This window comes from Orycteropus afer, unplaced genomic scaffold (genome assembly GCF_000298275.1).
Source record: "Orycteropus afer afer isolate SDZICR_OR568_19922 unplaced genomic scaffold, OryAfe1.0 scaffold00100, whole genome shotgun sequence".
NCBI lineage: Eukaryota > Metazoa > Chordata > Mammalia > Tubulidentata > Orycteropodidae > Orycteropus > Orycteropus afer.
Genome location: NW_006921687.1, coordinates 1,914,530 through 1,931,955, shown reverse-complemented (window position 1 = coordinate 1,931,955; position 17,426 = coordinate 1,914,530). Strand labels below are relative to the sequence as shown.

The 17,426-nt window shown below is 38.3% G+C and overlaps 1 protein-coding gene across 1 annotated transcript in view; it reads right to left on the bottom strand.

Annotated features, from left to right (window-relative positions):
• LOC103198973 (sucrase-isomaltase, intestinal-like) overlaps window positions 1-17,426 on the bottom strand; it is a 169,557-nt gene that overhangs the window by 137,264 nt on the left and 14,867 nt on the right. Inside the window, exons 5-7 of the mRNA XM_042781290.1 lie at window positions 4,024-4,192; window positions 3,551-3,647; window positions 2,804-2,916 (exon numbers count right to left, since the gene is read on the bottom strand). Of these exons, the coding sequence (XP_042637224.1) occupies window positions 2,804-2,916; window positions 3,551-3,647; window positions 4,024-4,192 (379 nt within the window). The remainder of the gene's footprint in view (window positions 1-2,803; window positions 2,917-3,550; window positions 3,648-4,023; window positions 4,193-17,426) is intronic.

Genomic DNA, 17,426 nt, shown 5'->3' with positions numbered 1-17,426 from the left:
ATTTCATTTCAGAACTATCTTCCTGGCAACAGTATGAAAGATAATTTGTAGGGGAACTGGACAGGAACCAAAGAAACCGATTCCAAAGGTATTATAATAGCCCAAGAAGAAAAGATAAAGACTTGTTAAGGCAAGGGTGTTGGAGATGGAGATCGGAAGACAGATTCAACCCATGAGCTGCAGGGAATGATTTCCAAGTTTCTTGTTTGGATGTATATATAGGTCACTGATAATTCCAATAACTCAGAAGATTATAACAAAACTATCCAACTTACTATCCATGGACAAAAATGATTAATTCAGTACAGGATGTTGTATTGGAGATGCCAATGGAACTTTAAATATATGTTTTCAGTAGGCAGAAAGAAATATACAAATAAAGAACTATAAAAGCTCGTTTTAGTGATTTCAATTAATAAATAAATAACCTATGACACAGCTCACACCAGCCACTCCTCGGAAGGAAGGTCTACTTCCATAGTGATAACATCTCAGAAACCCAAGGAGAGGTCACTATGAGTCAGGTCCGATTCGACACCACATAACAAGAACAATGACACAGCCGTGAGTTTGGTTTTGGTTGGTATGACAATCTTACGCATTACAGAGTAGAATTACTCCATAAGGTCTTCTTGGCTGTAATCCTTACAGAAGTACCTAGCCAGGACCTTTCCTTGAGTGGGTGGGTTCAAACTGTCAGCTTTTAAGTTAGTAGCCTAGCACAAGCTATTTGAGCTACCCAGAGGCCCGGGATTAGAGATAAGGATATGTAATTCATCAATATATATATAATGAGAGACATCATAGGTATACATGACATTACAGAGAAAACTGTCCTTGGGATAAACAAAACAAACAAACAAAAAAAACAAAGAACCCTGAGGAACACCCACACTTAATGGACAAGGAAAATGTCAGTCAAGAGGTTAAGCCAAAAAGGCAGCAAAATTAGAAGAGAACCAGAAGATACTGTTTCAAAAGCAAAGCAAGTAGAGTTCAAGCTGCAGAGAGGTCCAATAAGATTTAAAAATAAAATTTTTTAAAAAGCCCATTTTATTGCATTTATTGCAGCTTAATGGTGATGTCACTGCATTTTACATATATTATCTCATTTAATTCTCAAGAAACCCTATGAGGAAGATATTTTAGTTATTCCAATTTACAGATGAGAAAATGAAAGACACAGGGAGGTTAAATAGCTTGCCCAAGATCAGGCAAAACCTGATCCTGTAGAGACAGGACTAAAACCCAAGCCATCTGGTACTGGGATTCTTACTCATATTTCTGATTAGATGGATATATGTAATTAGCTTATCACCTCCCCTGAAATACTGAACAAGCAAATGAAAGTTTCTATTATCAACAGGATTAAAATAAAATGAAAGAAAAATGTTTAATTATTTTGTTAAGCTGTCTTCAAAGAAGTGAGAAGTTGCCTAGGAGACAATATAAATGGAAGTAACTTTTCTTTGATTTTTGTCACCATTCTTTCTGCATATTCAAAGCCTTTTAGAATCAAAGCAACTCTGGCCTAGGAGAGGTGTAGGGCATGTGCCATTACCATGCTAGTCCCCTAAGTCCGGCTGTATCAGTAGTTGGGAGGTGGGATGAGGACAGGAAGGACTAAAACAGGAAAGGAAAAAAAGAAGCAGGAAAATGGCTGTCACTGTCAGCTTTATTTAGCTTTCTCTGTAACTCCCTCTTCTTGCCACTCTCAATGCAGTCTTTTCTAAGCCCAATGAAGAAGCATTTGTGTGTAGACTTTAGAAAAGTGAAGCTACGTTACAGGATCATTACAGTATCCCCTGAAGCAACAAAATTTGTTGCAGACCTTGTTTCCAACTTGGCTTAGTAAACTCCATCAGTCATGCCTGGTCTTTCTGAGAACTGAGAAATTTGTGAATTTGCTGCTACTAGGATTCAGTGGCAGTCTTATAACAAAAGAAATTCTAGTAAGTATTATTTAAACAGCTCTGCTGAGGCTCTCCCCACAAAATATGTGCCCTTCATCTTCCATTTTCTTAGTATAAATTCTATATTTTTTTATTAGGTAGTCATTCATTTGAGTTTGCAAGAGTCTTATTTTAAACTGTAAACATTCCTATGGATTTTGGTATTTGACTAACTCACTCTTGAGAGAAGAGTTCATTTGAGGAATAACAGTTTGAGGGGAAATGAGCAATAAATCAGCAGTGTATGTCGGAATACAAATGCCTGATAGATACAGGGAAAGGAATATTAGCGAGGTACCTAAATAAACATCTAGAAGGATGAGAAGGACGGGAGACATGGATGATAAGCCAAAGTTATTACTGCATAATTTTCCATGAGTTCTGTCCTTCTGGGAGGTTTTCCTCTAAACATTGATCCTCTCAAAATCCAATTCAGATGGGCTCCATTGAACCAAGTGACTGGAAGCATTTTTGGCAGAAGTGGCAAGTGCCACAAGGCATGATGGATCAGAATAAATAGAACTGAGGTATGACTACAGGGGTGGAAGAAGACTTCTTCTAGAACTCTGTAGTATTTTTGGAAGGTATAATTTTATTTCAGGAAACTTCTCACTAAATTTTGCCAAGGTTCTCTTCAAAGTGTTAAGTATAACACCTGCTGAGGCATACAGGGTTTAAAACATTTATTTAATAAAATTACAATCAAGTCAGAAGCTTTTACTTAAAAGTAGAAACAATGAGCCATGAGATTATAAAACTAAAAGGTAGGTCATTCATAAATATGCAAACCAGTCTTCCCTCTTTAGAGCCAGAGCAATGAACGTGAGCATTAATTGAAGAACTGCACTCACCTCTGTGTACTGCTGGACAACATTTTCAGGCGTAGGGCCAAGAAACATGTAGAAGTCAAGTACTCCTCCAATGGTCTGGAATGTTATAGAAGGATGTGGACTCAGGGTGACATCTGAGGAGAAAAAGCAAAGTACAGAATAATCACAAATAAAATAAGTGGCAGAGATCACTATTTTAATATTTATAGTATTGTATTAGGCTCTATTCATAGCTGTGATAACATCTAAACATCTGCCAGAACTGGCAAATTCTGTTTATTCCATTTCGTTTTCTTTACTGAAGAGTTCATCAGGTCAGTTATCTATTGCATTAACACATACATCTATACACACAAACACACGTGCACATAAGAGAGAGTTAGTTTTACTTTAGTCCTAAACACACAATTAAGGAAAACCGCTACACTGGCAATGCATTTCAAATATTTAGAGAATAATGCAGTGCAGAAAGGCAGCATTGGCTGAGATGATACAAGAGATCTGGTGACACTGTATCACAGTGACGTTTCTAACAGGTATTGCTTATTCAAGTGGCTTCTGTTCTCTCAAGGTATGTGCCTTGACAGCATTTTGCAATATATGTTTCATTACAAAATTTTCCATCTTGAAATAAAATATTAAATTGTAGACAATCTTGCAATCTTTTTATACTAATTAATAAGTATTTTTAAAAGGAAGAAAAAGCAAAATTAGCATTTAAATTGTGCATTTTTTTTCCTATATAACTTAGCCAGATAGGCACATTACCTTGGGCATTGGAATTCAGAAGAAGAACACCATGAGCATTAAAATCATTCTCTATGCACATATAAAAAGGATGAACTCCATAGAGATTGCCAAATGCCTGTGAAAGGAGAAAATATTATTTTACAAATGATTTATTATCATTTTATTATCCTATCTTAGTGAGAAACAGTATTAATGGATGAAATGCAAAAAAAAAAAAAAGTATTCCTCTACACCAGCAAAGAGATTGCTGAAAAAGAAATAAGAAAATCAATACCTTTCTCAATAGCTAATGAGAGTAAAAGGTAAACTGGTGAAAAAAAAAAAGTCATGAGAGAATATAAATCTTTTAGACTTGCCTTTATGATTGATTACATTGAAACCAAAATGATTTCAGAGAGTAAATTTATAGAAAATCATTCTTACCATTAATGGTCTCTTTTTCTTTTATTAAAACAGATTTTTAATATTAAAAATCTATATTCACACATTACCACTGGTGCTTGATCTCTGGAAAACATTCCATATTTCACATAATTCATAGTATGCTTAAAAGATGGATGTTCATGTTCACCAAATCCGTAGACTGAAGAGGATGAAAAAGTGGTCTTTATGTGAATAAACTGGTTAGAAAAAATCAGGCCTCCAAAAGATGTTTCCCACCTATGCCAGACAGAAAAACACAAAAACAATGACTGTTGGCACTTAAAGAAATTATTTTCTCTGGTAAATACTGGTTTAAAGAAAATAATCTTGTTAGCTTAAAAGAGCCATGAGAAAAATAAAGACAGGGTGTGAAGGGATCTGAAAGAAGGGTAAGAAATTCACATACTTTTAGTATTTAATAAGTGCTGGTCTCTGAACTGGGAGCTCTGGTGGCATAGTGCCTAAAGCACTTGACTGCTAGTCAGAAGGCTGGTGGTTCAAACCCACCAGCCACTCCTCGGAAGGAAGGTTGAGCAATCTACTTCCGTAGTGATGCTTCCTCAGGGATTGCTATGAATTGGATCCAATTCTATGCTAGTGCATTGTGTTTCGTCCATGAACTGGATGTACTAACTATGGTATTTCACTTAATCCTCACAATAACCTAAGAAAAGGAATTATTATTGTATTTTATACATAAAGAAACTGAGATACAGAGAGGATGAAATATTATGTAACTTGCCTAAAACTAAGAGGCATTTTTTTCAAAAAGAACAAGGGAATGCTGTGTAGTTGAAAATCAGGAAAGGAGTGTGTCAGGGTTATATTTTTTCACCATACTTATCAATCTGTATGCTGAGCAAATAATCAGAAAAGGCAGAATATATGAAGAAGATGACATGGCATCAGGATGGTGAGACCGTATCTTATGTACATTGGACATGTTATCAGGAAAGGCCAGTCCCTGGAAAAGGACGTCATGCTTGGTACAGAAAAGGGTCAGTGAAAAAGAGGGAAACCCTCAATGAAATGGACTGACACAGTGGCTGCAACAGTGGGCTCCAACATAGCAACAATTTTGAGGATGATGTAGGACGTGGCAGTATTTTGTTCTACTGTGCATAGGGTCACTATGAATTGGAAGCAACTTGATGACACCTAACAACAATAACATGGTCAAATACAATTTGTGGAATGCTGATTTAACATTCATTTATTTGTAAACAAAGCTAACTTCATGTATTTCCCATGGGACTCTTTCAGGACTTTTGGTAAGGAACAATGCATAATGAATCTCCAAGAGATTTCTATTGCATATGACATTTTCAATGTAATTGGTTATAGAAACATTTTGTCCTAGAGCATATTGTAGAAGCCAGGTGCAGTGTAGTAAATTACTTAGTGTGGCTTTTCTACCCATAAGTCTTTGTAAACTCCAAGGTGGGATTTTCTATGAGCAACTGAGGAGCTCCTGATTGCTGAAGTTGTCCACCTGGAGTATTTCTGTTGGGAGTGGCACAAAACAATGTTCTGGGAGGTGCCCACTTTCTCTCAGGTGCTTAGAGTTCTGATGCTATGATTGGCTAGTTTGACCACCCTGCCGGGCTCAAAAGGAGGCATCCTAGAGGCAGAACTCTCTCTGACTGCTGGTTGAGGAAGACGTGCCCCTGAAAGAGACACGGGCTTCTGAGACACGCGTTGCTGGGAAAGAGACACAAGAGACATGCATTGCTGAGTGAGACACTGAGGGACCAGCACTACTGGGAAAGAGACTGTGAGAGACTGCTGGCTGAGGGACAGTGGGCTGGGAGAGAGACAGCGTTCTTCCTGAACTTGAATTGTGGCCTGGTGCTTCCCTAATAAACCTCATAATCTATGAGCTCTGTGTGGCCACTGCAGCGAATTATTGAACGCAGGAGAGAGGTGGTGGGTGCTTTGGGAAGAACAGTTGGTGAAAGGGCTGGAGGGAGGCAGCATGTCTGGCCTTGTAGGAATAGGCCTTGGGTTACTGCTGGTAATCCTGTCTTCCTCTTGTAGGGTTAGAGGAGGTCAGAAGATGTGGCTTCCTTGCCGTTTTTGCACCAGGGTACTCATTTAAGGAGTAGGGAGAAAGCTGAAGGGTGGTATAATACCAGAAGTCACAGTGGTGAGAGGACACCCATGTTGCTTCTGAACCCATGACCTCAGCACATCCTCTACAGCTTTCCAATTCTTAGCCCTATTCAACAGGAGAAAAGGCTGGCCTACGTTCACCACTAGAGTGTCTTGCATGCCTGAGGAGATTGCTGCTAAGTAACAACACATATTGTGTTTAGTGGAAAGCACTCTTTTAGTGTTTTCTCTCTCTCATTCAAGGAGGAATATTGTCTGCTATATGCCAGGCACTATCCTGGGCATTAAGGGAGTATACAGAGGAATAAGATGTAGGAACAACTGGATAATTACAACACAATGGGGTTTGTGGAGATAAACAAATATGTGTTGATGCAGGAGCTGAACAGGGGCATCTATCACAGTTTGAGAATATGAAGGATCAGGGAAAATTATTATGAGTAGGTCAGGTTCTGTGTATGAAAAATAATGCTATTATCCTTTTTATTATTATTATTATTATTATTATTATTATTATTATTATCTTTTAGTGTGTGTGTCAGGGTTATATCTTTTCACCATAGTCATCAATCTGTATGCTGAGCAAATAATCAGACAAGCTGAAATACATGAAGAAGATGACATGGCATCAGGATAGTGACACCTTATCTCATGTACTTTAGACATGTTATCAGGAAGGACCACTCCCTGGAAAAAGACATCATGCTTGGTAAAGTAGTGTTTATTATCTTTGTGTGTGTGTGTGTTCCTCCTCAGAAGGAAGACTGGACAATCTACTTTTGTAGGGATAATATCTCAGAAACCCAAGGAGGAGTTGCTAAGAGTTGGATCTGACTCCATAGCAGTGAGTTTGGTTTTGGACTTGAAGGTAGGTTTTTCCACTCCTAATAAACAAGAAAACTCATTTAATTTTTCAAAGCATCAGAAATTTCAGAACAAACATGATCTTTCATATTTTTCCCTCTTGTAAGTATCAATATCACAACATATAACTTCCTGATCCAAAAAAACCAAACTCACTGCCGACAAGTCAGTTCCAATTCACAGCAATACTTCCTTTGGTTTCTGAGGTGGTATCTCTACAGAAGTAGATTGTGCAGTCTTCCTTCTGGCTAGCAGCCAAATATCTTAGGCACTATGCCACCAGAGTTCCCAAACTTTCTGATAGCTCATTAAAAATTTCACTTAGCCACAAAGACCTGAAATAAAGATGAAAATGCTACCACAGTGCTTTATGATTAATCCAAAACATCAATAGTAATCATTTGCCTCAAAATTGTATAATAATATTAACAGCACTTGAGAAAATATGTCGAGTTAGAGTTCCAAAGATATTATTCAGAAAAGGTGTACCCAAGGGTTATATTTAAAATATTAGGCTGAAGGACCTAAAGGCCCCAAAGATTGTAGGTTTTGGCCCTTTGCTGGAACTTAAGGAGATTTAAGATATCCTGGGCATTTGACTGCTAACCAGAAGGCTGGAGGTTCAAACCCACCTGCCACTCCTCAGAAGGAAGGTTGGCAATCTACTTCCATAGTGATACTGCTTCAGAAACCATAAGAGTGGTCACTATGAGTCTAATCGACTTGACAGCAGTGAGTTTGGTTTTTTTTTTTTTTTTTGGTTTTGGTGGTAGAGAGGCTAGAGAGTGGAGGCAACAGAACAGCAGCAGAGGGGTCAAGGGACTATTGACCAATAGTGATTGAAGTATTTCAACATCTTAATAGAAGATCCGATCACAGTTCTTCCTACCACTAAGGAACAGGAATAGTCACTATGTTGCTAAGGAATTAATTCCGAGTTCAGATGACATAAACCTTAAAGATAACTTTGCCTCTCAGAAAATGCCATGTAAAAAAATCATTTGGGTTTGACTTTTTTTTAATGTAAAGAATGACATCAATTAAGCTTTAGTAGCATGTTATCAAAGGTCCCTGTGTGGTACAAATGGTTTGTGATCAGCTAATAACCAAAACGATGACAGTTCAAATTCAACCATCATCTCAGAAAGAAAGCCTAGTGATCTACAGAAGAAAGACCTGGCAATCTCCTCCTTCCTTAAGACTGCAGCCAATGAAAACTCTAATGTTCTTCTAATTGACTCAATGGCAATTTTTTTTTTTTTTAATTTTTTTAGGACACTATCAATAATGCCTGAGACATCTGACTGCTAACCAGAAGGCTGGCCATTCAAACCCACCAGCCACTCCTCAGAAGGTAGGTTGGGCAATCTACTCCCATAGTGATACCACCTTGGAAACCCAAGGAGGGGTCACTGTGACTTGGATCTGACTCGATGGCAGTGAGTTTGGTTTTTTTTTTTTTGGGGGGGGGTTTTATCAATGATCTTCAAAAAAGCAGTCTATGTTACTATTTAGAGAAGAGTCTGGTTGTCTTGGAATTATCTACAAGCAGAACCAAGGGCAACCTGCTACATGTCTCATCAGTTTTTACCACAAAACTGAGGTACAACCTCCTATATATTCTAGGATATACTACTAATGCATACTTATGGCCATCTTTTCTTTAAGAGAAAAGGAAGTTAATCATCACCCATATGATTCATATGTTACTTGTTTTGAAACAGCTGTATTGCCTTCAATTGATGGCATATTGTGAGTTATTGCCAGTTTAATAGAACTGGAATAACTGATGTAAGAGGCATAAGTTAGGTCCTGTGTAAGTCCTCTCTCTTCTGCTTCTCATTATAACTTCCAATATTTTCAGACGGTTAGGGTACACAAGTCTCGAGATTTTTCATAAGATACATTAGCAAATATTCTTTCCTACTTTACATTCCATTTCAAGAACACTGATTATATACAAAGGGGAAAAAAAAAATAAGGTAAAAGGAAGAAAAAAGGGCCTGAAAGAAGAAGTAAATTTCACTGTTTATTTAGAAATATTAACTACACTAATAATTAAAAATTGGGGTTTTATCAGTCTAAAAAGTAGATTCTAATAAATTTAAAAAAACCTGTAAGTCAGCAATGTTCATTGAACTTTAAAATAATATTGAAATATAGCACTCTCTTAGTTCAAATAGTTTTCAAATAATTCAATTATTGCAAATTACTTGAGTTTAAAAAATTTGAGGGTAATTTAAAATAACACCAGGTTGTTTTTCTCCTAAGCATTTCATAAATGAAAGAACATTGAATAGATCAAATAAAAATAAAAATTAAAAATTAAATTACCTTACTATTTTTATTTTTTTCCAATGAGTTACAGGGAGCTCTGGTAGCATAGTGGCTAAGACACTTGCCTGCTAACCAGACGGCTGGCGGTTCAAACCCACCAGCCACTCCTCGGAAGGAAGGTTGGGCAATCCTACTTCTGTAGTGTTACTGTCTCGGAAACCCAAGGAGGGGTCGCTATGAGTCAGGTTTGACTCGACGGCATATAACAACAACAACGAGTTACATATCCATAATGCATTCATTATATGTTTAATTTTTCTTTTCAAGTTGTGAGAAGGACACATGCTATAGATTTACATAAGTAAATATTATCTTTTTTAGCACAGGGAAAAAAGGTTGGTTAAGGCAGGATATATCTTGTGAATTTATCAATGTTGTTGTTATGTGCCCTCAAGTTAGACCCCACTCATAGTGACCCCTCCTTGGGTTTCCAAGGCAGTATCACTACAGAAGTAGATTGCCCAACCTTCCTCCCAAGGAGTGACTGGTGGGTTTGAACCTCCAGCCTTCTCCAGTTATGATAGAATTCCAATCACATTTATTGCAATTAATATTGTTGAGTACATTCCAAAATGCCTGAAATTATATTATCTATAATGCTCAATATGCAAAGCTTTAATCTGAAATATTCCAATATATTACAAACTGGTTATTATTGTACTCAAGCCTATTTAGTAAAAAAGCTGTTGACAGAAGACAAACTTCTGGAAGTTATCTTTTCTAATTCTTAAGAGAAGGGACTCCTTAAATTTTGAAAATAATTATTAATCACATTATATCCCATCATCCCCAAACCAATCTCTTCAACATATTTAAATTATTTTCTAGTTCAGGATTTAAGCTTAGATAGTAAGAATAAACATTCTTTGCCACTAATAGATCATTAAAATTGCTGTGTATCTCTTCAAAAACAATAAAAACAAACATGTTTTCACATACCAAAAAAAAAAAACCAAACCTGTTGCTCTCCTGGCAATTCTGACTCATAGTGACACAATGTGTTAGTGAGTAGAACTGTCTCAAAGGGATTAGTTGGCTGTCTCCTTAACAGAAGCAGATTGCCAGGCCTTTCTTCTGCAGTGGTTTTATTTAAGTCCAGTGTGAACTGTTTGTACCACCCTATGTATCAAATGAATACCTGAGAGGTGAATGCATGGAGGAAAGAGAGAACATATAGAATACTGTGCTCTGGGGAGGATATTAAAATGGAATGTTTCTACCTGAGTTGTATTAATTTATACAAAGATTCCAAAACCACACCAAACTCACTGCCCTCGAGTAGGGTCCGACTCATAGCAACCCCTCCTTGGGTTTCCAAGGCAGTATCACTATGGAAGTAGACTGCCCAACCTTCCTTCCGAGGAGTGGCTGGTGGGTTTGAAGAGGCAGCCTTCTGGTTAATAGTCAAATGCCTTGGGCACTATGCCACCAGAGCTCCCATACAAAGATTTTGAGGCCAGTATTTGATAAGTCAGTAAGACTGAGGAAAATAAGACGATAAGGAACGTAAGACACCTCACCAATTTCCCTATTTCTTTCTCATACGAGCTATGTATGGATACCAAACCAAAACCAAATTCACTGTCTTCAAGTCAGATCTGACTCATAATGACGCCTCCCTGGGTTTCTGAGGTGGTATCACTACAAAAGTAGACTCTCCAACCTTCCTTCTGAGGAGTGGCTGGTGGATTTGAACCACCAGCCTTCTGGTTAGCAGTCAAATGCTTTAGGCTGTACGCCACCAGAGCTTCCATGTATGGATATGAATTATAAAACCACTTTGATAATTCCTCCTTTTATTTCCTGTTATACTAGTCTTTTTATAACCAGAAGATATCCAAAACCAAAAACGAAACGCATTGCCGTTGAGTTGGATTTGACTCACAGCGACCCTTCCTTGGGTTTCTGAGGTGGTATCACTATGGAAGTAGATTGCCCAACCTTCCTTCTGAGAAGATTTCCAGGGTCTTTTAATTCTTCTGTGCCTTCCTTATGTAGTTTCCTCAAACTAAAAAGCCCTCACCCAACCAACTCCTCCCTGAAATCTTATCTAAGCCTTCCTGTCAAATTCAAAAGCTTATTTTACATTCCTCAGAGTCCCTGAGTGTAGTCTCTGAGTGGTGCAAATGCTAATTTAGTCATGGCTGAGAATAAAGAAAAAGAGAAAATCAGGACAGAAAAGGGAGGCCTTATCAATTACTTGAGCCAATAAATTCCTTCTTGTTGAAACTAGGAGTCCTTCTTAGATAGGAGCTCTGGTAGTATAGTGCCTAAGGCATTTGACTGCTAACCAGAAGACTGGAGGTTCAAACCCACCAGTCACTCCTTGGAAGGAAGACTGGGCAATCTGCTACCCATAGTGATACTGCCTCGCAGGGGTCATTGAGTCGGATCTGACTTGACAGCAGTGAGTTTGGTTTTGGTTGCCCTCTTAGATGGGCTTGGTTGCTACCTCAAAATTAGAAGTTCAAGTCCACCCAGAGATGCCTCAGAAGAAAGGCCTAGCAATCTCTCTCTGAAAAATCAGCCACTTGAAACCCTGTGGAATACAGTTCTACACTGAGACACATAGGGTGGCCATGAGTCAAAGTTGACTTGAAGGCAACTGGGTTTTTATTATGGGAAAACTGTATACCTAGCACTAGGAAGCTCATTCCTGCCACTCATGCTTTTGGTGCAAAATAACTTACAAATCCATGGAAAAAGTCCTGCAGAATAGCCTAACAGGAATGAGGTGAGAAAACAGAGCCTGTATTTACCACAAAAGGAGCCACGTTGGCTCAAGAGTTCAATGCTACTACTAACCAAAAGGTTAGTGATCCAAACCCTCCCAATAGCTCCATGGTAGAAAGATCTAGCAATCTGCTCCAAAGATTACAGCATAGAACACCATTTGGGTAGTTCTATTCTGTTACATGGGGTCACTGAGTCAGAAATCAACTTGATGGCAATTAACAACAACCAAAAAAACCAAAACCAAACTCAATGCCAGGCAGATCCAACTCACAGCAACTCCTCCTTGGGTTTCCGAGGTGGTATCACTACAGAAGTAGATTGCCTATATACCATAAACTCAGGGACTGCACCACAGCAAGGCATGCTGGACAACAAGGCAAACATGGCCCCATGGGCCCATTCATTATCCAGAAAGGATATTGAGGCAGCACTTATATCCTAAGGCTACAACAAGTACATCTCCAGGCAGCTGGCACATTTTCTAAGGAATCAAAAGTCAGCTTGAAAAATGTTGATGCAAGGGAAGTCCTTTCTGAACACTTCTACTATTAAATGATGCAGAAAAGTTTCTTCATATTTCTGGGACTTGCTTCTATAAAATGAAAACAGGGCTGAACAGGAAGGACCCTGATTATTTTCTTTAGGCCCTCAATCTGAAAACGTAGGACCACTAATGTGTTGTAAAACAATTACAAAAGCCATCACATACATAAAAAAAATGCTGTCTAAACATGCAATGGAATATTGTTATTATTGTTATTGCTATGTGCCATCGAGTCGGACCTGACTCATAGCGACCCCTCCTTGGGTTTCTGAGGCGGTTTCACTACAGAAGTACATTGCCCAACCTTCCTTCCAAGGAGTGGCTGGTGGGTTTGAACAGCCAGCCTTCTGGTTAGCAGTCAAATGACTTAGGGACTATGCTACCAGAGCTCCTTATATATATATTACCACAATAAAATTTTATATATATGAAATTTACCATATCCAAAATTTGATTATCTACTAGATCAGTCAACAAATCAACTACCTCTGTCCCAGGTGCTATGTAACTTTGACATTCTCTTCTGTTATGATGGACGACCTGCTTATATTCCTACAATGAACTCCTCTAGCATTTCACTGGACTCCAGCCTTTCTCTCCTCTTTGTCTTGTGTCATTAAACATTTGTTCTTTTCATAATCTTTCATATCATCAAACAAACATGTTGTTATTCTTTTCATCTTAAGGAAAAACAGACAAAATTTCTCTTCCTTCTCTTCACTTCACTTGATGATTTCTCTCTTCCTTAAAATCAAATTTCTCAAAAGAATTGTTTATGTCTGTTCTTCTAATTTCTCTCTCCACTCTCTAAGATATCCTTTTTCTGCATAAACCTCCACTGTTTTACTGGAACTGCCTTTGTCAAAACAGTCAATGAATGACATGTTGCTATACCCTGTGTTCAATTCCCAGTCTTCACTTTTATTTCATCTATCAGCAGCCTTTGATAGAATTGATCACTTTCTCCTTCTTAAGATACTTTCTCTTCAGTTCAGGTGAAGTGATTCCAAATTTCCCTAATTCTAATTCCAGTCCAGTTGTTTCTTGCTATTCTTTTGTATCCCTAAAATGTACTTTCAGGATAATAGACAATTATTCTCCAGTATTCAGTTATTGAATATTTACTGCATGCTTGGGTATGTGGGACATATAAAACTGAACCACAGACAGATTATGCCATAAAGAAGATGAAAATTCAGAGGGAGACAGGATAGCAAGGTGAATAAATATGACACAAAGTATAAAATATAAGATTTTAAAGAGAAGTACAGATTTGGTGTGACTGAAGTTAAGAAGAAAGAAGTTTCTTCTATGTATGGCAATCAGGCAACATTTTATGAAGAGGACAGAGCTAAATATGAGGAGAATTTGAGTACCAAAAAGCAGAAGAAAAGGGCATTTGAGAAAGAGGAATCAGTTGAACAAAGGATGAAAGAGTAGGACAAGTCTCTAAAACAGGACATAACTCAGTTTAGCTAGAATGTAGGATTGTTCTCACAAAGGAGAATACTGGGGAATTTTGGTGGGGCACAGAAATGTGAATTAAGCTTTGGGCATTGTAAGCTTGAGCAACTAGCAGTAAAATAAAGGGGCTTTGTTCTACAGGAAGCTGGAAATATGGGATTGGAGCAAGTCAAAGCTTGAGATGGAAATTAAGATGTTTGGAGAATAGAGAATAGAGGTGACAGGAAAAAGCCATGTCATTATCAAAGGAGAAAATGCAGAGAGAAAAGATGAAGAATAAAAGTGAAGTTATTGAGAGCTGTTCTGTATGTGGCTTTCTACCTATGTATCAATATGGGAATTTCATTCAAGTTCACAATTTACTGAGCAGTATCCTATATTGTGGACACTGAAACAAACAAATAACAACAAAAAAGATGGTGTCCCAGTCCTCAAGGAAGTTAGATTCTAGTAGAAGAAAATAAATACATAAAACAAATAAAATCATAAGTAATTTTCAAATATTAATAAGAAAATAAAATGCAAACCTGTAGAACAGAGTGAAGAGAGTTCTTAGTGCTTCTTTTTATCTACCACTACCATTTATGGAGGAGTTCTAGTAGCACAGTTCCTAAGGCACTTGACTGCTAACCAGAAGTCTGGCGGTTCAAACCCACCAGCCACTCCTCGGAAGGAAGGTTGGGCAATCTACTTCCATAGTGATACTGCCTTGGCAACCCAAGGAGGGGTCACTATGAGTCAGGTCCGACTCAACAGCACATAACAACAACAACAACAACTATTTATGGAGAACATAAGGTTTGACTATATTATCTCATTAATTTTAGTAAAAACCTCGTTTTACAGACAAAGAAGTTAGGCTTAGAGAATTCAAGTTACTTTTTTGAGTTCATGCAGCAGCCTAAGTGGCAAAGCAGAGATTGGACCAGGTCATTTATACTTTTGACTACTGGGAATTTCTTAGTTCTAAATATGTGCTTTATTTATGAGAAGGTTATGCTACTACTTCCAGGCTTTGTAAGGCCTGTGCTTTATACTTGTTCTCCTTTCATATGATGAATTTTTTCAGCTTCTGTACCCTCTTTATACTCTTTCCACCGTGGCTAAGGACATGCAGCTCTCACTACACCCAAAACTTACTGGATTATAGCATCAGTGATGCAGTATTCTGCACAATTGCCTGGACAGTTCTTTTGCTGGTCTTGCCTGGGCTCACTTTGGTGGCTGCAGTCTGTTGGTAGCGTGGCCGAACCTGGCTGATCAGGACCTAGGATTCTAGCTAGGATGGCAAGAATAGGTGAGATAACTGGACTTCTCTTTCCACATTGCCTTTCATCCCAGGTTTCTGCACATGGCACAGAAATATTCCAAGTGCAAAGAGTGAAATCTGTAAGGTCTCCAAGGCTCAGAAATCATGTAACATCTCTCTTGTCAAACTCTATTGATTTTAGCAAGTTAAAGGGACATTCCAGAGTCCAAGGAAGATGAATGAGACTCCACTTCTTGATGGGAAGGGTTAAAGGCATTTGTGGCCATTTTAAATCTCTGGTGGCTAAAGCACTTGACTGCTAACCAGAAGGCTGGCGGTTCAAACCCACCAGCCACTCCTCGGAAGGAAGGTTGGGCAATCCTACTTCTGTAGTGATACTGCCTCGGAAACCCAAGGAGGGGTCGCTATGAGTCGGGGCCAACTCGACGGCACATAACAACAACAACAACATAGATTATTTACATTCCTCCCACATGCACATACAGTTGCCCCCTCCTAAAGTTTTCAAAAGTCTCAAAACATTACAGCATCTGACTCAGATCCATAAATTTTTGTCCAACATTCTACCAGCCTTTGTTAGCCAATTCCTCACCATTTTTCCCAGTTTCTATCTTTCATTGAGTCTCAAAGTCAATGATAAATAATTTATTTTAGTACAATGGCATCTCATTTCTAGGTACTAACTTCTGTGTTAGTTGTCAAATTCTACATAAGAAACCACCCCAAAATTTAGTGGTTTAAAAAGGATATATTATTTCTCATGATTCTGTGGTTGACTAGGAAATGATTCTGATCTTTTGCATAATATAGGAATAAGTGGGACTATTTCTTCTTGTGGTCAGAAGGGAACCAGATGTCAGATCAGTTGGGGATGGATGGTTAACAGAGCCTCACTCACAAGTGTGGAAACTCAGCTGGGATGGCTGGAACAAGTAGGATGGCCGGGCCTTTCTTTCTATGTAGACTTTCATTTCAGGCTTTTTCATATGGTAGAAAAATTAGTCCAAGAGAATAAGAGAGAAAGTAGTAAGGATTCCTGAGGGCAGCTCTTAAAAGTCATAGATGTCACATGTCATTTCCTTTGAATATCAAAGGACCAGTCAAAGCATATCAAAGGACCAGACCAGATTCAAGGGGTAGGGAGTGCCTAAGGCATTTGACTGCTAATCAGAAGGCTGGCAGTTCAAACCACCAACCACTCCCTGGAAAGAAGGTTGGGCAATCTACTTCCTTAGTGATACCACCTTGGAAACCCAAGGAGGAGTCACTATGAGTCGGATCCCACTCGACAGCAGTGCGTTGTTGTTGCATCCCTGATGGGAGAAACTACAAAGAATTTGTATCCATTTTTAATCTTCATAGTTAGGAATTCAGTGTGGCTCCATAAAACAGAGACAGCTCAATAGCCTGTAAAAACACTGAAGACTATGGCATTGCGTTCATTAGAACCAGTTGGATCATTTGTTATTGAACCAAGGATATTTTTATTTTTATATAGGCATGACTACATTATAATTCAGGAGCTCTGGTAGCATAGTGCCTAAGGCACTTGACTGCTAACCAGAAGGCTGGCGGTTCAAACCCACCAGCCACTCCTTGGAAGGAAGGTTGGGCACGGTTCAAACCCACCAGCCACTCCTTGGAAGGAAGGTTGGGCAATCTACTTCCCTAGTGATACTGCCTCAGCAACCCAAGGAGGGGTCGCTATGAGTCGGGGCCAACTCGGCACATAACAACAACAACATTATAATTCAAAGTTATACATTGGAAGATATTGAATCTTAATAATACACACACACACACAAATACACATATATTTGCAGGTGTTTTATTTTATGGTATCATGTAAATAAGACTTACAGGAAAAAATAAGACTTAGGAGTCAATATTTGGCACTTAATGTTCTTTTAAGTAATAATGATAACTTGAGTTAATTAAAATCATCAGTATTACATTGGATTATTAAGTATGTGTTCGTGATTGTCACAATGTTCAAAAATAATATTACTTATTAATAGGGCGGGGCAAGATGGCGGACTAGGCAGAAGGATTGCACAGACCCTCTTCAACAAAGAAAAGGGAAACCAATAAATAAAGACACAGAAGATAATCTTGGACCCCTGAGCCTTGAAGGAAAGGATGCA